This window comes from Harmonia axyridis, chromosome 2 (genome assembly GCF_914767665.1).
Source record: "Harmonia axyridis chromosome 2, icHarAxyr1.1, whole genome shotgun sequence".
NCBI classification, from domain to species: Eukaryota; Metazoa; Arthropoda; class Insecta; order Coleoptera; family Coccinellidae; genus Harmonia; species Harmonia axyridis.
The window spans coordinates 19696186-19723104 of record NC_059502.1 but is presented as its reverse complement, the minus strand read 5'-3'; the positions used below and the strand labels follow the sequence as shown (position 1 = coordinate 19723104).

At 33.2% G+C, this 26919-nt stretch overlaps 2 protein-coding genes across 3 annotated transcripts in view; one reads left to right on the top strand and one right to left on the bottom strand.

Annotated features, from left to right (window-relative positions):
- Positions 1 to 863: 863 nt before the first annotated feature.
- LOC123673472 (adenosine 3'-phospho 5'-phosphosulfate transporter 2) lies at positions 864 to 5041 on the bottom strand. Of its 2 annotated transcripts, none has more exons than XM_045607968.1 (5): positions 4597 to 5041; positions 4317 to 4543; positions 2752 to 2978; positions 1275 to 1456; positions 864 to 1213 (listed from the first exon to the last, which is right to left on the bottom strand). In XM_045607968.1, the coding sequence occupies exons 1-5, from the start codon at positions 4872 to 4874 to the stop codon at positions 1042 to 1044; spliced, it is 1086 nt and encodes a 361-aa protein (XP_045463924.1). In that variant the 5' UTR covers positions 4875 to 5041; the 3' UTR covers positions 864 to 1041. The 2 variants fall into 2 exon arrangements, with proteins under 2 accessions (XP_045463924.1, XP_045463925.1); XM_045607969.1 differs by lacking the exon at positions 4597 to 5041 and adding an exon at positions 4087 to 4153 and having other exon boundaries at positions 4317 to 4451.
- A 1454-nt stretch (positions 5042 to 6495) lies between these two features.
- Positions 6496 to 26919, top strand: part of LOC123674125 (cyclin-dependent kinase 14) — a 179958-nt gene continuing 159534 nt past the window's right edge. The window contains exon 1 of the mRNA XM_045608992.1: positions 6496 to 6709. Within this exon, the coding sequence (XP_045464948.1) occupies positions 6646 to 6709 (64 nt within the window). The 5' untranslated portion in view covers positions 6496 to 6645. The remainder of the gene's footprint in view (positions 6710 to 26919) is intronic.

Here is a 26919-nt window from a genome sequence, read left to right as displayed (position 1 = left end):
AAGAAAAATATTGATAAGTAAAAAAAAACAATATTACGGAACCGATGGAGTTGAGATTTTGAAAATTAATCAACAATTTGAAGCTGATCTCATCATCACAGCCATAGAAATTTCAAGAAGATTATTGGAAAATAAATACCCCATACTTGATTACATATCTAATTAGATTGAAATTTTGTGTGTACATACAGAACAGATATTCAAAGCTTCCATCAAAATTTGGTGTTAATAGTGTCGTCAAATCCATATCAAATTCGAGCAAAATATCGAAAAAGTCAAGAGCTTTGAACACTCTTATTAAAGCGCCTTCAAATACCTACAGTTCTGTGGTCTCCAAGCGGCACATGAATAAACGAGCTATAAAAATCTGCTGACTGCACTTCATTTCAGTGCTTTCCTCATTTTGGTTAAAAACTCAAAATCTCACCTTCCTGTTATCGTTTATGGTCAGTAAAAACGACATTGACCGAACTTGAACACGGATTCGTCATCAGTTAGTCGTGTTTTATGATTTGATGCCATCCCCGGCTCAAAATTCGAAAAACACAGACAACGGGAGTAATGATATAGCGATTTCAGGGAACAATCGCTCAAAAATGAGGCTATTCTGTTTTCCACACCAATATCATCACTGTGGGGTTTGATTTAGCTGATGATATTAAATCACTCTTGGCTAAAGAAATACTTGTTTTATGGCTATATTATTGGCAACAGTTGCCTATCTCAGCTTTAGTTCTACCCAAACTGAGTTGTGGGTTGTGCTAAAACTCACCATGTGAAATTTATCTGTCATAATTAGACAATTTCGAGATAATTCCAAAATTGTATTCATACTCACTAAAATGGTCTTTATTAATCTACAATTATTTTTAAAAAATGTTTATTCTTCGTACTCCTGATAGGAATTTCTCTAGTTACTTGAAATGCAAATGTACAGTTCATCTTTTCAATTAAATCCTTAAATAATTTAATTGATTAAAGATCACATTTCAAATTCACTCATTTCAAGGATTTTTCCTTGGGCTAGAGTATGGTAACTACTCAGATGTTTGACATATAATGATTATGATATTTTCTAGAGGAAACCCTGAGCTTCAAGTACCTGAACAAATGCTCAATTTTCATTTCCAAATCAGACAGAGTTATGGGATTCTTCTTTGCATATAAATTCATATAGATTCCTACAACTACTATAAGTCCGGACCACAAATACCTAAAAATTTTCATAATTAGTAGAGAATGGACAATTCTGGAAACATGACTGTATAACATACTGTAAAGTGAAAGGTTTTGCAAAGAATATAAAAGATAATATTATCGTTAGAGCCTTTCTGAATGTTGTAACTGTAACTGCAGTGAAGGCACCAGATATGGTAATTAACGTCAATACAATTTGTATTCCTAAGTATCCAGTCAAAGAGAAAATAAATGCATATCCATAGCATCTTTCAGGGTCCTGCAATATGTTGATTATTCAAAATATCAATATCAATGAATTCAAATATAAGAATATAAGAAATAAATAATGAATATGATTACCTTATTAGAATCAACAAAAAAAGAATCAAAATTAACATTCAAATCCTTGTTACACTCTCAACTCCTTCGATTTTCCAATTTTAATAGAATCTGTTATGAGTATCATTTGAGTCCTAGATGATCCCATACAAATTTCAGCTTTATCAGATAGGTAGCCCCAACTCCAGTAGAGATAGCAGAACCACATTGGAATTTTCTTTTTTTTTTTACCATAATTTAAGGGTTATTCCTATTGAAAAATTTTTTATTCTTCAATTGTGGGAGGAATAGCAGATTCTGCTAGCTTTACATTAATCTGGTAGAGTCTACTAGCTAATAGATTTTTTATGAGCAATCTGTTACACCATAATTTCAGGTCAACGTTTGAACCCACGGCAAATTCCTGGATTTACGTTTTTTGAAAAAACTGGTTCTATTCAGGCTCCTTTATTACCCTATTACGAAATATTTTGCTCTCCAGTTTAACGAACATCATGGGTTCCACTAGATTCACTCTGAACTGGCACTACCAAATGCAAATCGAATATATGTATATGAAAAATCTGATTGCACCCTAATTTTTGGACAATTTTAGGGTAAAGTTTGAATCCACAATTTTTAGTAGAAGCCATGATATCTGGTTACACTGAAGAGCAAAAGATTTCGTAATAGAGTCTGAATAGAGCCTAAAAAAAATACAAAAACAAATAAAAATTTCCAAAGTGGTTCTGGGCTTTACAGGGATTGCGCAAAACATCTTGGTGAAATTTATTTTAATTCTGAAGTATAGTATAGGGTAATGAATTTTGAAATGATTCCTATATTTAAAACTAGATCTAAAATTAATTGGGAACATTATGATTTATCTATTCCTTCCAATAGATGAAAATCTTATCAATTTGAGGTGCTTAGGTGTAAGTACAAAGAATATTTCAATAGTCACCCGCGAATACAAGAAATTGTATGATAGAATTGAGGTTGTTTCTGTAGATATATCATTTATAAAAAAAGCCTTATGATTGCATTCATTCTGTCCACAATTTTTTTTTATAATTCTGGTTCTAGTAGGATTAAGTATCCTCAAATTTGTGTGAAATATTAATACTCTGTCAATCGTTTTGATACTGTGACCTTCAGTTATGATTCTTTATTTTGGATATGAGTAGATTGAAATATCTGATATTTTTGTCCCAATTTTTGAAGATCATAAACCTTTCTGAAATAAGATTTTACCTTAGAAAAGAACTGCAATCCTTCCAGAAAATCTCCAGTTGCAAGCATTATAACTAATAAATATAGGAATCCAATAGCGTACGAGTATAAAACAACTTCAGCATTATGAGCACCATAGGTCTTTATTGACTTTTCTTGCACATTTCCTATTATAGCATCACATAACAAGGCCATAGATATCATGATGATTCCAGTTGTATTGAAATTAGGTTGCACTTGTGAATCAGCTAAAAAATTTCATTATAGAATAGTGTAATTATATTAACTACCAAAAATTTGATGTCAATATATCAATTCTGTTTATATAATTAGTGCAATAAAGAGGTTCTCAAATCATATTAATACTTTTGAAGTTTTTGGTATTTCAGTAAAGAGTCTCAGCAAAAATGTACATCGTAATTCACACGAATGAAGATGATCGTGATTAAAGAATTTTAATGAAAGAAGTGAAATTAGCATGCTACTGAATGCATGGGATTGTCAAATGGAGCATATATAAGTTTGATATCGAGTACTGATAAGAAATGTAAACCTGACAAAACCACATCATAACAAAACAATCGATGCTTCTTGCTTTCAAAACAAATGAAAACAGTTCCTTACAAAATATTGAATTTCTCACATCTAATCAGTTCTTTTAGTAATGTTCAAAATCAATGAATAGAAAAATTAATTAGTTTTATAAGTAACTCTGAAGAGGGATTACCACCAAGTGGTTTTCCGCTCTACCATTCATTTCCTCTCTGGCGCCCCTGCAATGACCAAACTTTGTACGGTTTACTAAGTTGTACATTCATCTTATCTTCTTTCTCATTTCGAAGCAAACAAGTATTTTGGTGGCACTGTACGACGGTCGATTATTTTTTTCATAAAATTATAGTTTTACCTCTTTTGTAATGATTTTTGGTAGTTTTTTTTCATGAATATTTCAAAAATATGTCAGTGCTTTGTACATTGAACATATCATAAATTTTTTAACGAAAAACCAAAAGTGACCAAGATTTTTTGCTTTTTTCATTCACAAATTGAAAATATTAACTTCCTACAATGAAGATCATTGTTTGAGGAAATAATCTGAAAATCCCATAAAAATCGGTGATTTGTAAAAGGAAATATCTCTGATTTGGTTTTGAACTGAGCAGCCTCATGGTGGTGTACCCTCTTAACTTAACTAATAACACAAGAAATCTCTTTCATTTTATAACCCTTGTTAATTCTTCAATTCCTTTCAGTTAGTTTTAATGAACCACAAAAAGAATTCTACCTTGAAATGAAGATAACAAAATTTATCATATGATTTTTGTGGTTTCCAAAAAAGATATGTATTTTATTTACTTCTATTTTTCAGCCAAGGGGACCTCATTGATCCACAGCTTGATAAATCATAATGATCAAATAATACCTAAAATTAAAATTTCATTGGAGAACTATGTCAACTAATTTTAAAAAATATATTGTTAAAAATCACTATTGAGGCATCTAGATAAGGCATAGCTAAGAAATAACCAGCCACTTAGTTTATATAGTTGAAAAATGTTTTATATGTTATTTCATATAATAAATACCTAAAGTGAACAGTGTCAATCCTATACATAAAAAAATTGCCGCAATGAAATCCAGTGGTCCATATTTTTTTCCTTGAATTAAAATGCTTCCTGCCATTACAGGTATAAGTTTACAACATTTAAATATGACTTGGGTAGGATAGTTCAGATACCCTAAAGAAGAATTTGAAAATCCCATGGTTCCTAATGTTAGAAGAGCTAACAAAAAGTATGACTTCAAGGGTATCCTAAAATATCAAATTTTCATACAAAATTATCCTCGTTAATATCAATAAATTACCTTCTTGATTTGAGTTTTTGAATTTTAGTTTCTATATATCCAAATATTGTATAAAAACCGAATTGAACCAAAGTTAAAAACCAACCATACGGTTGAAACCCATTAATTGTGAAAATCAGTTCTTGCATATAACCATAAAGTAAAAAAAATAGAAAAACTGTTAAACTGCATAATATGAATTGCACAGTTTTGGAACTGTTGCTGATATCGAAACATAGTATTTTTGGTTTGGGTTCTTCGGGAATTGGATTCAGAAGTAAATGATTCTTCGAAGCCATAGTGATCGTGTCAAAATAGCTCGATCACATGAGTTTGTAAGAGTGAAAATTTGTCATATTCATTCATGATACGGAAAATCTGAAAACGTTGCAAAAATTCGAATATTCCATCCAGATTCAGCACATAATATTGTTTTTTAGGTTATAACCAAAACGTTAAACGTCATTTCTGAGAGTTTTCCAATGATCATAGAATTTATTAAAATTATCTTCAATGCCAATGGATTCGACATAATTTGTTATTTTCTTTGCAAAATAAACATTCTTTCGAGATGACAGATATGAAACCAACAAAAAAAAAATGTTGATGTTCAATCTGTATCCTGAAGTAATATGAATTTAAAGGTGCTTACACATGGACCGACAACTGTAGTTCAGAAGTCTGAAAAGTCGATTTGCCGATCGTCAGTTTTTCCTGGACTTTTTTCGCTGCGGAGACCATTAGGTCCAGATATTCAATCTAGCATCTTCAGGCAGATTTTCACTATTAGGTCAAGCCTAAGTGATCTTCAGTCAAATTCCTCCAATGCACCAACCAGTGAAAAGAATTATTTCAATCAGACATAATAAATCCTATTTATTTATATTTATTTTGGTATCAATATTCCTAATTATATTATGATTGAAGTAGTCTGATAGAAAGTTGAATTATAACTTCTGAGGTGAAGAAATGTTCTCAAACCGAAATTTCCCAAAAATTCTTTCAAATATACCTAACACAAATAACAATTTATCATTTTTTACAAAAATACTAGTAGGCTGAAATCTAATATTTATTTACTTTCATTTAGGTACATTTCAATCATATAAATAGTTGATTTCACATTAGCGAATCTATAAAATAAACTGAAAAAAGATAATAAATGAATGGACATGGAATGAATTCGTTTTTTGCAATGGCTGGAACTGAAGTATATTCCTGTTAAGAATTAATATCGAATAATGAAGACGAATATTAAAAAAATTATTTATATGAATATAATAACTATCACCATCAATATTATTTTTAATGTTCAAATAAGTGTAACATTTCACGCTGTACCTACTACATATTTGATTTTGGTCAAAAATTCTGTTCCAATCTTATATTTCAAATGATTCCTGTTTCTCAAGAATAAAATAGACAATAATAGCAATAATTGGATCTATGAATATTATCGGTATTTAGCTATGTTTCACCCAGTATAATTTTCAGCGAAATCAAATTCAAATTTCACCTCACAATTAACAATATTCATACCTTATCTATCTGCTTGAAAATTTCAATTTAGGTAATGTTGAATGTTATCTTTAGGAATTCATCACAATTTGTTATGTGTGAAGAAAATTTAACATGATTCAAATTCATATACCTAGGTATAATCTTATATTTTCAATGTGGGTAGGTACATTGATACAAAATAACGCAGTAAATATAAAATGCTCCAAAATATAATTTAAATGTAAATGATAAATGCAGAATATTCTTTGAGGTTAATCCTTGTGAAAGTTAAGTTTTACTTTTCAATCAGTGAAAAATGTAGTTTTCCACCTTTCTAGTTCAAGTTTTCAGTTGGATTAGAATTGGCGGTCTTGGATGCGAGGATCCGTAGAAGTTCAACGCCATCTGCGTAGGAAAATGTAAACAAAAAATAGTAATGGCCGCTATGAGAAGGCAGTGCTGTTCGTGTCTCTGATAAAACTGGAAATTAACCAAAATTAACAAACGTTTAATTATGGTTATTTTAATTCGGTGAGTGTGACTAATTTTCTAGTGATAAAGTGTGTTATTATGTATTGTACTGTTGACAAAAGTAATGGTAGTGGCTCTTCTACCACACAGGGAATGAAAGATGGTGAGTTATAAGTATTTATTTTTAAATTGTAAACGACGATGTTATGTCTAGATGTTATGAAGACTTCATATATTTATTTAATAGTTCTGTTACAACTTGATGTTTTAAAGCTCTGTCGTGTTAAACTGAATTGTCAACTTAAAATTCAAAGCCGAAAACTGAACGAAAATCAAATATTTATATTATGATTTGCCGAATAAATTCAGACTATTTCTGTGAAGTGATATTTGTTTATATTGTTATTGCTTGTTGATGTCGAACATTTATTCAACTTTAACATCTCTGTTTCCAATCGAATACTTATCGTTTTATTTACATTGTTATTTAGGTAGGTCTTTAGGTCATTGTCGAATTGTGCCCGGAAAAGACAGGGCTGTATTTTAACATCCTCACGGTATTAATATTCAAATGTCAGGTCACCTCGCCTAGGTTAAGTTATTAAATTCTTCAGAATTCGAACCAAGTTTTCTCATTACATTTATCCTTATCTTCATTGAAAACACAAGAGTAATATCATCTTCCTTCTTTCCTAGAATAGCATCGCATGAATTATTTCCAGAATGTGACATATAGTTTTTCGGTTAATGTTTTGATGGGAATATTCAGATTTTAAAAATATCGATAAAAAGAACTGGATAATTCCAGTAATACATCAAGTAAGCAATGAAAATAAAGTACAACATACTGAAAGAGTATTGTAATTTCAAAATTCAATTTAAATTATCATTAGTATTTTTGTTATTATCTGCTACGTTTAGGGGGATATACGGAGGATTTATTGATAATATAAATATTTATTACAAGAAATGATTCATTTAATATCGTTTGTTATGAATTCTCCTTCATTTGTAATCTAAAAATATCCTCATTAATATCTGAAAATTTAACATTATTAAATATGTGACTGACATAATTGTCTGTGAACTGGGAACAATTCCATTTGTTCATTTGAGTTTTTTAATTACCTCATTACTTTTGAATAACCAATCAAAACTTTTATTGACTAATTTTTGTTATCCATAACTATTGGTAGAAACTGACTGGGTATCGATTTGAGTATGTATATTAAATCATTTATCTTGCAGAAATTATTAAAAATCAGCCATACTGAAACAATATACCTATCAATTTTGAATTCAGATATCAGCAAATATCGCCTATCACCTTGGGAACCCGATCAATGAATTTTGAAGGCAAAATATAATGAAATCAAATTGAAAAAATTAAGTTACAGTTGACAATAAACAATCATAAAATTTTAATTTTTTGCTAAGGTGATATTCAATACATTATTTTCACAGCAATGTCATATTCTTTATAGAACAAACCCTTTTCTTCGATGTTTATTATGTGTTGATTTTGTGATTTTTATGAATTGAGAAAGAATCTGAGGAATGTAAATCATCGTGTAAAGATTTGAAGTAATTTTGATTATTGACTGAATAACATGAAAAACATGGTCAAATTAAACGTGCCTCCCGACGTTTTGGGTTGACGAATAGAAAGTTTCAATTCAGATATCAAATATTCTTTGAAATATGACCTAGTTGATTTTTATTTCTGCTATCTATATGTGAAAAATCACTTTGTTGCGTACAAAATGTAATTTCAAGAACTAGTAGAAATATAACCTCAAAACAAAAAAATCCAACCTGGCAACCCTGCTCGACCCTCAAATTATTCTTCTGTTATAAGTACTTACTGTTATGTTGACATTTCTATTCAGGTACCAGTTTTTCTAGAAATTTCTCGAAGCAGTGCTTTATGTTAAATATTTGGATATGATCCTAGGTCTGATCGCCCTAAGTATTTCATACCCGAAGAGATGAAGAAATAAATGTACAATTGTTTGCTCCTGATGGATATATGGATATTTACGTCAAATAAAATGCGTTTTTTAAATTCTGATTATTTTGTGTAATCATGAACACTCAAAGTTAAAAACTTTATTTTCTGTTTTATTTTATTCTTGACAATTGGCTTTCTAGTGCGTGGTGCATCTTCGACATCGAAATTAATCGTAATCGACGAAACCAAAATTGTGCGTGATTGGCTGTTGCAGTATCTATCAGGACCAGAAAGACTATTTACATTGCATTTTCACGTTTATCGAAGATAAACTTCAAAATATAATATAGAGTATTTACTCTTTGCTAAGGTCCATCTTTGACGCGCGCTGAAACTGAACTGAGTCAACTAATCACAAGACTGTCCGAAAAGTTTTTGTAGTATGAAATCTCATCTTTCTAACACCATCTAGACTAGTGGAACCCGATCGGAATTCATAAAACGCGAGATTCAGAAAACTAAAGTCATCTATTGGAAAACCAATGCAATTCTTTTTACTACACTTTATATATTTTCTACACCAACTGTATCTATTATGTAGAATCCATCAGATTTTGAACTTTGACCCATTGAATTATTTTATTAATGACTATAAGATCACTAACCAAGGTGACAAAACACAAATTTAAAGATCTGTCATTTAACTGTCTTTCGCATTCGTTAACTTGCATTAGTTCTCTTTTGAAATTACGTTAGAGGATTCTTTATGACAGCATCCTTCAATAAAATATCGCTTATTCTTACGTTGCAATAATTCTCTAATATCAAAATAATAGTATATTATTCAACGAGCGGTAATGTAGGTCATAACTCACGCAGATGAAGTTTGCATCACGAGCCGCAGGCGAGTGCTGTAATTCATCAAGTGAGTTATGACCATTACCGCAAGTTGAATACTATACTTTATCTACGACTATATCAATAAATACCAAGAAAAAAATACAGACTTAGAATATAGACAGAAGGAACGGGAAAAAAACATATGTGCTCGATCCCAAGTACAAGAGAGATGGAAACTTAGTGTCACCAATCACAATCGAACTAGCTTCGGCTAGCTCGAATCCAGTACTGAGTACAGACATAGAACTATATTGAAAAACCTCAATAGTTGCCTATAAAAATGTATTGAAATCTACCAAAAAACATTCCCCGTAAACGATGACTTAATGATCTTACTGCTACACCAATCTTGAAAATTTGTTCAAACTCCTTTATATTTTTTTCGGGCAAGTAATTCTGTATGGTAACATTAGCTGTTTGTCTTTTGGAAATGTATACCTATATAATATTTCATCTTCACTATCTTTTAGCAAAACATTCACAATAATAAGATATCAACTAAATTTGAAAACGTCAAAATCATTAAAGTGACATTCCCTCGGACATTCCTCCCCTCAATAACAATAATAGAATGTTCCCTTTCGGCCAATCGAATAGAAGCAGAGAAGTATAGAAGCACAGATCCATATTTTCCAATTTATTATAGTGAGTTATAGTAGTGAGTTATTATGACTCACGATGTTTGTTAATAGATACTATTAATTGCTCAAAAGCAGTTGAATAATGAATATATAATTCAATAGGAGTAGATAAAACAAATAACTATTCTCGAGTAATAAGAAAGAATATAAAGTGAATCAAAAAAGAAAATGTTGAAAAAAAAGGCTGAAGTGTACGTTTAATTCCAACTCGATAATGTTATTGTTACAAATTTTACAGAGTGTTACAAATTTTATGAAAAAAAACAGGCGATTATTGCGACACCCGGTATTTGTAAAATAGTTTTTTATGCGGATACGGTTCACACACTAACGTTCGAATAGGACAAGTAGTTTTGACGAATGTGTAACTGAAATTTCTGCCTAATTTTTAGTGTTGCGTTAATTTATTGGCGAAGTGTATTTCAAAAAATACGTCAAGTTTCAGATCCCTCATTTGGACACAGCCTGTAACAAGCAATGGTCCATTTAAATCCATTTAGTATCGTAATTTACCAAATCCACCCCATTTCAACACTACAGTGTGGAGTTAATGAATAATGTTCTTCTGCTAAACTACCCTCCGGCAGTTATAGGAAGGGCTCTGACGCGCCATTTGCAGCCCCTGTGAACCTGCAGGGTACTTTTCAATCAAGAGATGGTTGTAACCTCTCGAGGACATCGGGGCATTCGCCTACGAAGATAATGCATAAAAGGGGGATTTACAATTTTTACTTCGAAAAGATCAAAGTTTTAACAGATTTCAGGAGCACGATTTCCAGGGTTGAACATGGGAAAATTTGCATATTTTCCCATGAGGCGCAGAGGGCAGAAAGGAATTCGAATAAGTATTCCCGGATATTATGTTCACATGGATAAATGTAACGAATATGAAAGTATTGAATTTTATATGATAATACATGTATTATACTATAAGTATAAATGATAAAAATCTACAAATAAAGGGTTTTCCAATAAAAGGTTTTACTAGACAGCAAAGTATTTCGTAGATGACTGCTGTGACTGATAGTCGAGCGTAGTCAGTCTACTTTGCTGCCGAGTTTAATTTTTCTTCGATTGCTTTCAATGATACATGTCAGATATTGTATTTGCAAATTATTACAATTTTCACAATATTTTTATTTTTCCTCTAGTGATAAATTGAAACGAGATTTGTTAGAAATTGCAATTTTTGGAATGGTTGGTTGTTATGGAAATATATATGTCCATGCGAATTATAGTTTGACAACTTATGAAATATCTGACAGTTTTGACTTGACTTGATTTCAAGTCAAGTAGTAGTTTTTCAATCTCAAGTCAAGTATTTATTTATCAAATACTTGAATCATATCAAGCTACTTGATTTGAGCAGTTTTATTGTGTAGTGTCACATCAATTAAAAATGATGAAATGAGAAGGAACCTTGCAGAAAACATTTTTATTTATTAAACTTATTGTATGAAAAAATCGAAAATATCAATTTTTTTGGAATAGAAACATAAATTAAATCATAACAAAATAATAAATAAAGTTTCTTAATATTGAGAAACCTCCAGGCTTAGTTTGATTTCATAATTTTTCATCCAGGATCTAAGACACATGAGGCATCTTATAGATTTCTCGCCTAACCTATTGCGGGTTTTTGTAACTGCAAGAGCAGCTCCGGAAAATTGTATTTCAACAGGAGCTGAAGATGCTGGTGTTGATAAAAAATCATTTTGGCCAAGTTTGAAAACTACCAAAATCTACCAATAGATTTCATAGAGATGTGAGAAAACTACTAATAAAGTCACACTGGCGAATGCTTCAGTTTCTCGGCGCTCGAGGAATACCCTTATTTAATCTTAGCGCGCACGAGATTGCAGAAATATATGCCGTGCGACGCGTGCATATCAAGCTCAAGTAATATCAAGTAGCTTGATATCAAGTCAAGCAAGAAATATCTAAAATCAAGTCAAGTCAAGCTCAATTATGTAATTCTTCACGAGCTTGATATTTGAGTCGAGCAGTTGGTTAAAATGTCAAGCTACTTGACTTGATGAATCCCTAATTGTAGTTGTAGATCAAGCTGTGTTTGATGTTTTTTTGATCCCTCTTCTTGTGGTAAGTCAAAATGTTATGTTGTCGAGGGCTTTTGCGGTCCTATTTTTTACATTTGGAACTTTTCGGGCCGTTCATTATTTAATGGCCCTGCAGATTTTTCACTACACGTTTCGCCTACAGCTGCGATAGTAATCTTCAGAGTATTCTAGGTCGTAGATTGGATAGCGTCTAGCTTTAAAAACTCAGTCTCATCAGTGCGAGATTATTATCGTTTTCTTCATTATTATTTTGTCCGAATGTCTTTACTTGCCAAGTTTAGTTAGGATAGACTGCTGGATTTTCCAGATTTTGCTGACATGGATGAAACGAACGAATTAATACAGCATCAGGACTTTTTCCAACTAAAAAAAAACCTCTCACATACTCACCCGAATACAAGCAGTGTTCATTATCATTATACCGACATTTTTCGCCCCAACAGCGAATGCGATCGATCTTCACATAGTCCAAATCTGCATTCTTAATGACCTGCCCATTCAACCCAGAAGATTGTTTGTTCCTGTGAATCACGAACGAAATTATTTTGTATCGTTCGATCTCCCGATGGTCCTTGATCGGAAGATCATTCATTTTGAAGAGTCAATTTCCTGCTCGTCGTTGAGCAGATGACGCTGTTTCCACAGCTGAGAATTGTTTGATTCGGCACAGATGTCCCGAGTCAAAATTAATTTTAATATCGCCGAAAGAATGTTGGTATCCATGAGTGACTGAGAGAGTCTGAGCAACGTAGTCTTAAGAATATTCTGTTAGATTATGGAATGGTTTACCTCAATAAAGCTAACAGAAGCACATTGAAATTATCGATTTTTTTTGCCAATTGTGGGAAAAGTCGCGGATTCTGTTAGCTTAACATTAAGCTAGCTGAACCATAGTATAAGGAAAGGTATACTATGGCTGAACCAACAAGCTTATGGATTATCAATGGACAATCGATTTGAACCTATTGACCATATTCACCGTCGCCATATTGTTGTGCGACAATACCAACTACCCAGTGTTCCCAACGGAGAAATATTGAGTTCACTAGAAAAATACCACTAATATCAAAAATACTATCAGCCATAGAGATTATTCTTTCACTGACTATTTACAAAAATGGAGCGAAGCCTTCATTTATAAACTCGGCCACAGTTAATTTGTTCATAAAACCACCTTTCACTAATGTTTTTATTTCCAAAAGGTGAAATTTTTGCGAAAAATTGTCCCAAACAAGCCTATCTGGCGTAGCAGTCAGAAAAGGTACAAATAAACTTCACTTATAAACTTCATATTGTGGAATTTTTCTAGTAAACTCAATATTTCTTCGTTGGGAACACTGGGTAGTTGGTATTGTTGCACAACAATATGGCGACGGTGAACATGGTCAATTGGCAAACTTCTGAATTTACGTTCCAAAAAAAAAAAAAACAAATTCTGGGTACTGATAGTTTAACCGTTGAGCTGGCAGAAACCAATCATAAAGAAACTCTTCAGAATAAATTCACTTTCATAGTAATTGAGGATCTATTCAGGCTAATTTATTACCCTATTACGAATTTTTTTGCTCTTCAGTTTAAAGAGATATCATGGGTTCTTCTAAGGGATTCACGGCTTGGCTTGTTATTCAAGCTACTTGACTCAAGCTCAAGCTGAAATAGCTTGTGCTTGACTTGAAATCAACTCAAGTTCAAGTCAAGTATTAGTTTTTCAATGTCAAGTATTTATTTATTAAGTACTGATAACCTACTACTTGACTTGAACTTAAGTTGATTTCCAGTCGAGCTCAAGCTACTTGAGCTTGAGCCAAGGAACTTGAATATCAAGCCAAGCCGTCAATCCCTAGTTCTTTTAGAGTTTAGATTGACCCTAAATTGGCAGTAGATATCAAAGGCAAATTGAATGAACATAAAAATTTGATTGCACCATAATCTTTGGCTTTCGTTTGAACACTGCCAAATTTCTAGAATTATGTTAAAAAAAATCCTGGGTTCTGCTAGCTTTACCTTAAAACTGGAAAAAATTTCGTAATGTAAAAAACTAGCCTGAATAGAGCCTCAAATTGCTATGTAAGTGAATACATTTTGAGGAGTTCCTTTCTGGTTGGATTCTACTAGGTTGAAAGCAAGCAGAACCCAAGATTTTTTTCAATTTGGTTTGATGGAGTGATTGGCCCATACTTCTTTGAAAATGAAGAAGGTCTCACCTAAACCGTCAATTTTCATCGCTTTAGCCAAATGATCACCGGTTTTTTTTTGGCCTGAAATTAATGGTATGGAATATGGGATGTGGTTCCAGCAAGATGGTGCGAAAAGACGCACCACATGACCAATTTTGGCTCTATTGCAAGAAAATTTCCAGGACTCGTAATATTTCGTTTCAGCGATGTGAATTGGCCAACAAGATCTTGTGAATTATTGACGACCTGAAAACCATCATCTGTCAAGTTATTCGAGAGGTAGGTATTACACGAAATATGCCGGCATGTCGTCGAAAATTACCTCACAAGGGTCGAGCCCTGTAAGGACTCACGTGGTGAATATTTTTATGATATTTTATTCCGCACATAACAGCAAGGTTCAAGCATTGTATTGAAAAAATATTTTGTAGATATTCCAAATGAAAGTGTGTTTTATTTACGTTTACTTTTGGAACCACGAAAGGGATAATCGTTTATATTGTTCATTGACAAACAGGCCAATTGAAAAGTCCCTGGTCTACCATAGTAAAACACATTTTTTTGGCAAAATTCGATTTTATTATTCAACATTCGTCTTCGAGGGCGATACAGCGATTATAGCGATCTTCCAACTTTTCGATACCATTTTTGTAGTACGATTTGTCTTTCGCTTCAAAATAGGCCTCGGTTTCGGCGATTACTTCTTCATTGGCGCTAAATTCCTTTCCAGCGAGCATTCTTTTGAGGTCTGAGAACAGGATAAAGTCGCTGGGGGCCAGATCTGGTGAATACGGTGAATGCAGAAGCAATTCTAAGCCCAATTCATGCAATTTTGCCATTGTCTGGCCATTTGGAGGTAATCAATGAATATTTTACCTCGGGCATCCCAGAATACTGATGCCATAACCTTGCTAGCTGACTGTGTTTTTCCTCGCTTTGGATTCGGTTCATCGTGTACAGTCCACTCAGCTGTTTGTCGATTGGACTCCGGAGTGAAATGATGGAGCCATGTTTCATCTATTGTCACATATCGACGCAAAAATTCAGGTTTATTGCACTTGAACAGCTTCAAACACTGCTCAGAATCATTAACACGATGTTGCTTTTGATCGATTGTGAGCTCGCGCGGCACCCATTTTGCAAACACAATTCTCATGTACAAATATTCGTGAATGATATGATGTACACGTTCATATGATCTCTTTACAATATCTGCTATCTCGATCAACTTCACTTTACGGTCATTCAAAATTATTTTGTGAACTTTTTGGATTTTTTCGTCGGTGACTGCCCTTTTTTGGGCGTCCACTGCGTTCGCCGGTGCTCATTTCACCACGTTTAAACTTAGCATACCAATCAATGATGGTTGATTTTCCTGGTGCAGACCCCGGAAACTCTTCATAAATTCAAGATTTTGCTGCAATTGTATTTTTCCCTTCAAAAAGTAATATTTTATCAGTACACGAAATTGTAGTGTAGCTACAAAAGTAGCTATATATATCTTGACAAGCGAAACCATCAACAGTGAATATTACATAACGTTATTGGAATGTTTTAGTGCAGAAATTGAAAAAAAAACGCCCTCAAATGAAAAAATTACTTTCCTCAATACAAATCTACTTACTGGCCACAAATCGATGAAGACCGTGGTCAAATTGAACGAACTGCTTGACCAGCCAGCTATTCTCCAGATCTCTCAGCATGCTTCAGGGATAGATATTTGACTCTAATGAAGAAATGATTGCCTATTTCGAAACTAAAGACACATCTTTCTACAGAAAAGTATCGAAAAATCCAGAGGAGTATTGGAGTACATGTATCTCTCTTGAAGGTGACTCCGTTGACGAATAAAGTAGAATTTTTAAACTGTAATGTGTTTTTACTGGTTAGGCTGGGGACTCATTCATTTTTGAGGTATTAGATGAAATAGCGACAGGAATCTCTCGACGCTTTTCTCGATTTTTTTAATGTATTCAGAAAACCGCGTATGGATGGTATATATTGAATTCGACTTCCAACTTCATTTCCTCCCAAGCAAATAATTCCATTTCCGAAAGTCATCGAATTCTTCTTGCCGTTCAATAAGGTAGAACGAACTTGTGGGGGGGATTTTCCTTTCCTTTTTTCTTTTTCCGCGGACATTGCTCGAGGCTACACTCGAGAAATATTTTTCATCTTCAATATCGGCAATAAACTTGAAAAAGTGTTTGCTCCCTGTGGAAATACGACCGCAGCCGTGACAGGGATGAATATAAAAATGAATGGTACGAAAGGAATTCAGTTTATTCGTAATTTTTTCGTACTAGGCATACCAACATAAGATACGATTCATTTTGGTAACTAGTAACTACTTAGTATGCATTTTTTGGATGACTTTTTCCTTGGCTTCAATTCCCGCCGATAACAAACGCTCAATTTTGAATTACAAATGGTTTCTATATGGAAAAAACTGTATGACAGCACCTGCCAGCAGTTTTTTCTTGTTTACCGGCGGCAAAACTTGGCAACAGAGTAATAAACATAGATAGAGGGATTATATTATTATTATTAGAACTCTTTATTGCATAAATGGATGTAAAATAATTTGTTTACAAAGTGCAAAAGGCGCAATTCTACATGTCCCCAACATGGTTATATTACGTTGCTGGATTGTGATATATTTTCAAATCCATAATTTTACTATATCGTTATGAATGTATATTATATCTCATGAAATATATTTATTTGAGTGATTCCAGATTAAATATGCAAATTTGAATATTTGGAATCTGCTATTTTTCCTAATTGTCGAATTTATAATAAGCAGAATATTTATCATTTTCTGTATCTACCTGCTGAAGTCAAAGGTTTGCAACTTTTGCTCTCCTAGTGTCATCGGTTGTTTCACGTCGTTTGGCGCGCTTGAAGTTTGTTTTCTGAATTTCTGATATATTAAGGTATTCATTTCAATCTATTTTGTGTTAATATGAAACGTTGATTCACTATGGGACATAAGTGCGTTCTTTTTGGAGAAACTCGCGCAATGAAGGAAATATCGGATCACTGATATGTTTTCATTTACGCGCGCTTCATGTCAAATTTGATAATTCATGTTGCGGACAAAATTTGCTTACTAAAAATGACATAAATGCTCCCTCTATCTATGTTTATTACTCTGCAATTAATACCTACATATTTATTATGTATGCTTTTGAAAACGAAAAAGACGATATTACAGGCGGAATGAACTCATTTCGAAAAAATGCTCGGACACGTCGATTTTTGATCCGATGAGGACAACTTTTCAGATCAAATTCACATTCATATCGTTTCAGCCCTTATTCATTAATTTTTTTATTAATTCACAAAACAATACACACAGGTGATTTTCACACTCACGTTAGTGTTGCAACACCAACCCTTAAATTTTGAAAAGGGAAGATGGGATAAATGATATCTCATTTGGAAGGGCTTTCTATCTTGAGTTCACCATATTGGATTTTTTCTCATTTGATCCATTGGTTTGAGGATTTGTTCATATTTCAATTTTGAACAACACTGGTTTTCCCGTCAAGCATGCTATATTTCATAACTGTCATACACCAGACATCAAAATACTGTCAGTTTCTCTTATCAATAACAATAAAATTTTTATTTTCGGAAAGGCGAAAGAAAACAATTTCAAAAGACATGTTTCGGAAATCTTCGATGAAAAAAACATGGCTAATAGCTGAAACAGTCAAATAGTAGGCTATCAGGGAATTAATAGCAGAATATTAAATTAAATCTTCAAACCCATACCTAGTGAATAAGGAATGAACTCACTTTCTTTCACATTCCTACTATTTGAAGTTGCTTCCAAATATCGGAACTATTTGATCAAAACGAGAAAAAGCTACATACATTGTTCATCATATTTTTTCCTGAACAAATATCACAAATAACCCTGAAATACTTCTGATTATACAATGATCTTCCCTATACATGAAAACGAATGTTGTAGAGGGCGCAGACTACCTTCGAATCAGGAATTGAAATAAATATAAAACTACCACTATACATTTTTACATATTCGGATTCAGAATCGATTGAGTATTCAGAATATATGGGAAAATATTATAAATTATATTTTGCAAGAAAAAAATCTTCTGTTTTCTTGAAAACCGGAAGTTCAAATGAAGAAACAATTGGCGAGAAATAGTCTCTAGACTTTTTCATTTTGAAAACCAGCAAATTTGGTAAAATATTTTATTTCGGAAAAATGGTTTTTCTTCAATAACTTTCCATGCTTTGGTTCGATAGTTTTTCCGATAACATTTTTGGATAGCCCGAGAAAAATACATCATTGTGATGGGTCACTTTTCAATATTGCTCAAAGAATAAGCCAGAAAAATCTTGTGACCTTACCGGGTTTTTCACCATAATTTGACATCCCCTTTAACTTTGTTACTAAAAGAGGTACAAAAAAATGTTTCCTACAAAAGTTTCAAGAAATCAACTAGTGTTTTTCATAATTATTTCACAGAACGAAATATATACTGAGTGGGCAACATATTGATTACAACTTCATTTTTTCAAATGGAACACCCTGTATATTTTTCTATATTTAACTAGCTCTTTTTCCCCGGATTTCGAATATATGTTTGGCCTATCTCTCTTATTCTGAGTACCACAGAGTTTCAAATTTTAAGAACCACCTGGCAAGCTAAGCAATCAGTTTTCAAGTAGTAGGCTGCGATAACTCAAAATGCCCTTTTTTGAGTTATCTCGTTGGCAATAATATGACATACATTTTTCACTATAAATTGGAATTGATTTGGTTGCAACTCCATATATTCTCTACTTGTAGCTTTCTTATTTTCCATACATAAGTTGAAAATATTTCAAATTTTTCCGATTCTGTTTAGTGCATATTCGATGAATAGTTTCATTCAATGACAAACGTATGTTATAAATCGTTGCCAACGAGATAAATTAAAAAAGGGCAGCCTTCCACTTGAAACTGGATAACTAGGCTTGCCACCTGGTTCTTAAAATTTGAAACTCTGTGGTACTCAGAATAAGAGAGATAGGCCAAACATATGTTATATATTCGAAATCAGAGGAAAAAGAGCTAGTCAATTATAGAGAAATATACAGGGTGTTCCATTTGAAAAAATGAAGTTTCAATCGGTATGTTGCCCAGCCTGTATATATTTCATTTTGTGAAATCATTTTAAAAAAACACTAGTCGATTTCGTGAAACTTTTGTAGACAACATTTTTTTGTACCTCTTTCAGTTACAAAGTTAAAGGGTGGTCAAATTATGTTGAAAAATCCGGTACCTTATCGTTTTCACTTTTCGTTTTCCTTCCATAATATTATTATTTTTGTTCCCTATTTCTGAATGAAACATAGAAAAACAGTTGATGCTAGCGTGTTCACCACCTAGCTATCATCGAGATCACAAAGAAAACCAGTCCGCAAACTTAACTGTTATATCTCCTGCGAAAATTGCAATAATCCACAACTGAACAATTCAGGTGCCATTTCTTCTAATATCCATTCATTTTTTGCCAGTTAAGGAAATACCATCAACATTCCTTTGTCCTGTTACTCACAAACGAGACCTTTTACCCTATTCTCTGGATCTTCAGGGCGGTATGAAACGACGCTAAAGGCTCCACCTCGTTTATTTCAAGCCCCGCAAAAAACCTGGAATATAATGGGGAAATGAAAAATTATTATTCACACCGTCAACTGCACAGGAAGGGTCCTTGAACGCGTCTTCTAGTAGGTTGTCAAGGATGATTATCCCATAAAAACTCTCCACTTATATAGCGTGTTTTGCTAACAATCAGGAATGAACAATCTCATCTTCGACAGAATTATATACAGGGTGAGCATTGACGGTGCAGAAGTCAAGTGATGGTATCGGAGCTTTCATTCTCAAAGGAATTGTTGAAATTGATTTAGTTGTCGGAGAACCGTCACTCTTTACTAGTGATATGTACTAACTGACAAAGAAACTGCAACACCCAGAAGGAGAGATTATACATTTTTTTGGTAAAACATAGATAGTATAGCGAAAATAAATGATTGAAATTTGGAGAAAAAAACGAAGGGTTTACAATTTTTTAATAAATTTGTTTATAATGTGTTTGTCCACCGCGATTATCTATACACTCTCCTACACGGCCTACACGTCTAGGCATTGATGCAATAAGATGGTCTATTTCTTCTTGAGGGATACTGTCCCAAGCTACCTTTACGTCATGTCTCAGAGCCGCCAAAGTCCAGGGGGGCTGGGGTAAATTTTCATACCTTCTACCCATGATGTCCCAAACATGCTCTATGGGCGAAAGATCGGGGGATCTGGGCGTCCATGGCAAAAGATTCACATGGGTCGCTTTGAAAAAGTTTAAACTTACTCTGCCAACATGAGGTCGGTCATTATCTTGCTAAAATGTTGGATTCTCGAGCCAGTTAAGGTAAGGGAGAACATATGGCTCCACTATTTCTTGAAGGTAACGCAGCGCTGTCATTTTACCTCGAATAAAGACTAAAGGTAAATTGCACCTCATACCACAACGCCTACTGTCCGGTGTACATGACGCTCAACATTAAACTAAGGTTCACGTCTTTCTCCCCGACGTCGTCTAACCCTTCTTCGGCCATCATGTACTCCCAAGGAGAATCGAGATTCATCAGAAAAGATGACCTGATTACATTCCACATTCCAATGTTGACGTTCTTTGCAACAGTTTTCCCTCTCGACGCCCGGTGCCTACTCTTCTTCGATTTTGTTCATTATCAAACCACGCTTGACAACATCTCATAACAGTAGTTGGATTTCTGTTCGTACGATTAACGATTTCTCGAAATGACAACCCCGCCTCCCGTAGACCAATAATTCAACCTCTTTCAAATTCACTTAGCTGGCTATAAATTCCGCGTACACGTGCTCTAGGCATTTTAACAAAAACTAAACATCGACTTTGGATCTCCTCGAACAGCTGGTTTGTTGTAAAATTTAAAAAATTCTCAAAAAACGACGACAATATTTGAATAACAAAAATTGTTTACATGAAACAACCTTCACGATTTTACACGCTAAGGAAATATTTCATCTTGATCGAATATGCAGTTCAATATTAGAACAAAACTTCAAATTGTGTTGAATTTGTGTGTTAGTAGTTATTTGATTGACATAAATTCATTTATTTTAGATAAAATAGTAAAACAAAGAAACTTCCACTAATAGGTATATATGAGAGAAAACCACTTTGTTTTATTACTTCATCTATAATGAATTTCCATTGAATAATTCATTTCACTTTTTCGTATATGTAAATATCTTTTGTTGAGGGAAACAACCGGGAAATGAAAACGTACTTGTAGCTGTTTCCTGTTCGATTTCGTTATTAATCTGACATGTCGAAGATGTATTGGTCTAGACATAGGATAAACAACTATTATTTCTTCTTGCTTTTGCTCATTCAATACTTTTTGTGTCGGTTTCACCTTCCGGTACAGAAATGAAAATAAAACAATTCGTTCCGTATATAAAAATAAAACATTTTCAGTAATCGTACAAATTGTAATTTCACGACTTAGAATAGTGAATTCATAATTTATTGACCACGTTGTTTTTGACAAAATGACAAGACTACGTATCCAATTGTGAATAGGGTGAGTGAAATGGAGAGAATGCCCATTTTCTGTCACAATTCATAGTAGGTAGAGTATCGGTGTTAGTTAAATGGCAATTGCCATTTTTTTTATTGTTATGTGATGATCTAAAAACATTTCATAAGGGCACCTACGCCGGCTCAGAAGCTTTTGCGCTTTAGGTATAGTTGATGAAAACTTTTAAATTATATAAGGTTGTATAAGGCATTACTTGGATGCAGAACTTGAAAGAAAATGTCTCTTTCTGTAATCATTTGAGAGATAAAACATTTTTTTTCTCCCCTGTGATTCTTACGGTTCTCTTTTCAGAATATACAAAATTTAAGGAATGAATCGATCGCAATTGACTTTAATGAAATGAATATCCTATGCATTCATTTTCCAGGCAAAAAAATCAAGAAACATCCACTCTCCTAAAAATCCATCTATTGAAAATCAAAATTTAACAATTTCATGAAATTGAAAAGGTGTAATTGTGTACCGGCGTGAAGATAGCTGCTGTTTCCATCTCACCTAGAAGCGATTCAGTCAGTGGCGTTGGTAGAGAAATATATTATGAATATCGACTCTTTGGTTTTAATCAAGGCAGTTATTTGAAATTTCAAGACATCCTTTGTATATTTATATTGAACTGCATACTCCAATCTTGAGCTGATTTTCATCTTAAAAGGCTGAACACAATCCTCGATCTGATTCGAAACTGCAAAATACGTAAATGGAACTTTTCCCTCCAAACTCTCTAGATGAAATTTACAGGAATCGTTTATTGTGACCTATATTAAGTTGGAAAGAAACCGTGGAGTGAAAATAAACACAAAAAATTGATAAGAATTGGTAATTAGGTCACAATAAACTATTCCTGCACTTTTTTCTGTTGTGGTAATTTCTGAGAGGAGTTATGAAGAAATATGTAAAACTTGGGGGTGGTGTCTTGTTCAACCTCTAGGTCTCTTTTCAAGTCTATAAAATTGATAGCAATTGTTAATTAGACCAAAATAAATGATTCTTGCCAGTTTCATGGGTAGAGATAATTTTTGAGAAGAGTAATGAAGGATAACCTGAGATTTGTGTCCATTTCAACTCTCTATCCCTTTAATTGAAATAAAATTACTAGGAATTGTTCACTGTCATTGTTCTTGTGAGTTTCATCTGCAGAGCATATTTTTAAAATAGGTTTCGATGGAGTTCCATTTATTGATTTAGCTGTTGTTAATCAGAGGGTTGTTTTCACCCTTCAATATCGGAGTATGGTGTTTAAGTGACCACTCAAAATTTTAAACAGCTGCCATGTCTCAAACAGAATTAACGACATATTTCTCTAACGACGCCACTGGAGAAATGAACTCTAGCTCGAAAAAAATTAAAAATGAATTTTTATTTTTTGGTTGCTATCATCAGGCTGGTTAATTGTGTAATGATACTCAAAACAATATTTGTTTTGTGGAAAGTGTCCACCGTATTTTTTCCGGATTTATAGAATTTTGAATAAATAACCGTGAGATCAAACTTTGCACTAAAATGTTTCTCTAATTCTGTGGTTTTGCCGTTCATTCTTCCACATCTTGTAGAACAAAATCGTGCGAGAATATATCAGAAACGCACGGTTTTCATGGTTATATTTTATTATTATATGTTGGTACTCCGAACTTTCCGCCACGGCTTTATCTGTTAATTCATCAATTTGCCTTAAAGAAATCAGTTCTGCCAACCAACATTTTTCGATGCAAAAATCACTAAATTATATTTATGGAAATATTTCATTAATTTCAATGAAAATGCAATGAATTAGAGAAAATAATGTATAATACTCGTACAGAAGGCTCATTCTACCACTCGTTCATTCAAAAACTCGACACTTCGTGGCTCGTTTTTGAATTTTGAACTCGTGGAAGAATATCAATGCCATCTGCACTTGTATTATAAATATCTATTATCACACGTTTGGAGTAGAAGAGGTTTTACTATCAGATAAACTTTCATTTTTTACAAAAACTAAATTGCTTAGAATTTCGTCATCATTGAGTCGAACCTTATCGTTTGACACCATTCCCGGTTCAAAATTCGAAAATTACAGATATTGCGACGAAATAGTAAATCGATCTGTTCGGAGAACGAGGGTTCAAAAAATATAGGAAACATTTTTCAACCTCTATTCAATACGATCATTCCGAAGGTCCTTTGACAAATAGAAGTTGTTGGTTACGTCCAAATCGAAACTAGTTTCGAGATCTGTTCGGAAATATCATATTGCAAAGGTGTCTGCTATCGAGTGAGTGTGGGTGTGTTTTGCTAAATGTAAAAGGTTGTCTTCGGATTTGTTGATCAACTTCTCGAAACCCTTTCGCCACCAGGTGAATGTCTCGTGAAAGATTCGATTTGACAGTAACCTCGAAGATAATACGTTCAGCTGTTTTATGACACGTGCATATTATTCTTGTCTTGAGAAATCGGGCATAAAATGAGTTGGCTTAGCTTTATTTCTACCTGGGCGATTGTATTCATTGAGGGAAGGTTGTTCTGTAAAGAACTTTAACATAATATTGGTTGTATGAGGTGGTTAGAGAAAATTGGAAGTAGAGTTGGTAGCATCCACAATATTAGTGAATGTAGAATTTTATGGAAGCACGAAGCTTTGACACTTCTTTCTACCTATCCATATACAGGGTGATTCACTGGAATGACCTATTAGACGTTTATGGAAAACTAATCATAATTTTGAGCTGAAAATTTGCATATTGGGGTTTGAGACAATATCTTTCTCCCTGAATTATTTTTCAGAATTTTACAACTTTCGGTTCCCAGTATATATTGCATCATTAGATAGCTTTTTTGACGACAATTTCGGTAATATGCCATACCTTGGGTAAAAACTCAACGATTTATGAGTTAATGGGATTCTTATGAAAGAAATGGTGGCGATGAGGACAAACATTTTTTTGAATATTTCGGCAGAAAAAACTTTTTATGAAAAATTTTTTCTCTTTTTCGATTCTGCAAATTCGATGTAAACGCTCTATTAGTGTGACGTCATACACCGCCATTTTTGGTTCTCCTGTCAGTATTCGGAATCCAAAGAAATATATTGTCATTCAAATTAGTACGGTGTTGTTGAAGGAATTAGCTTATTTTCAAAAATAAGAGTATTTGAGCAACAATTTCAGTATTAATTGATAGACAAAAGGAACGAGGTTAATACCAGTAAGTTTGAATCCTGTACCATTCCCCAGATTTTGTGAAAAGCCGTGTTTATTAGTTTAACTTTAAGTTAGAACTTACTGGCATTAATGTCGTTCCTTCTGTCTATCAATTAATAGTAAAATCGTAAATTAAATAATCTTATTTATCAAAATGAGCCAATTGCTTCAACGACAACGTACTAATTTGAATGACAATTTGTTTGTTTGGATTCCGAACACTGACAGGAGAACTAAAATGGCGGTGTGTGACGTCATCACTAATAGAGAGTATTGTAAGACTGTTTACGGTTTGGACCAAAAATGTACAGGGTGTTTGTAGGATCATGAACTTGGATAATTCAAATTCATCGAAAATCAAGTTTTTTAAATTAGAACCTATATTTTTCATTATTTCAGTCGATTCTACGTACAAAAGAGTGGGGGGTTACTTGAGCAAACCTTATACCTTAAAGTTGAAGGAATGATTTAAGAGTTATCGAGGAATTTGAGTTGTCTGAGTTCATGATCTTGTGAAAACCCTGTATATTTTTGGTCCAAACCGCAAACAGTCTTATAATAACACGTATTTTCATAATAATAAAAAAAAAATTCGGGAGAGGCTTTTTCTGCCGAAAAATTCAAAAAAATATGAATTCCTCTCGCCACCATTTTTTTTCATAAGAATCCCATTAACTCATGAGCCGTTGAGTTTTTTCCCAAGGTATGGCATATTGCCGAAATTGTCGTCAAAAATCTAATGATGCAATAATATACTGGGTGTCCCATTTGAAATAAGTAATTAGTAGTCTGTTTCCGGTATAACCGGAAATTGTAGTGATCTGAAAATATTTTAGGGAGAAAAATCATTGTATCACACCCCAATATGCTAACTTTCAGCTCAAAATTATGATTAGTTTAACATAAATGTCTAATAGGCCATTTCGGTGGCCCAGGATTCCTAAGGATTATTAATGAAAATATTTATCCACAACCAGAATTCACTATTTGTGTCCACCTCCAATTATTTGTTCCACCGTATAGTTTATAAATACATTTTAAATCAAGCACATCGTACGGTTCGATTCGTATTGATGATTTATATGACAACTTTATATTGCGACAGATGAAAAACGCTGATATGGAACTAAAAAGTAGAGAAGTCCATTGTTCTCCATTGGAAATTCTTGCAAGTTGCAGAGATACTTTCTACCTGCAAAATCCAGTCGTCGATGGAATGGTATGCTCAAGAGAAAACCAGTTGTTGTAGCTTCAAGAATATTAGCTTAATTGGGGACTAATCAGAAAGATTAAAATAACTTTATTAGTTCCCATTATTCGATAATCGAAATCATTACATGAGGTAAGAACATTTTGATAACGGCAAGCAAAAAACCTGTAACTGTTAGTTTCAATTGGAAGGATGACAACTCGGTGTAGCTAACATAAACTTAACTAGATATGATAATGGTTATGTCTCACTACTACTCTCTGAAGTCTCTGTGACATCCCTAAGCTCATTAACGAGCTTGTTAGAATAAGGAGATCGTGTTATGTTCTAGTGTGTCTCCACGCCACCTGCGACATTATGACAAGAAATTAATACAATATCCTCAACACTTGTGGGGCATTTTTTGAGGTGACCTCATGACACGTCGAAACATTTTTATCGTACCAAATTAATTGCAATTTCGTCATTATTATGCATGTTATAATAAACAATAACAGGTCAATTGAAAAGTCCCCGGTCTACCATAGTAAAACACACTTTTTTTGGCAAAATTCGATTTTATTATTCAACAT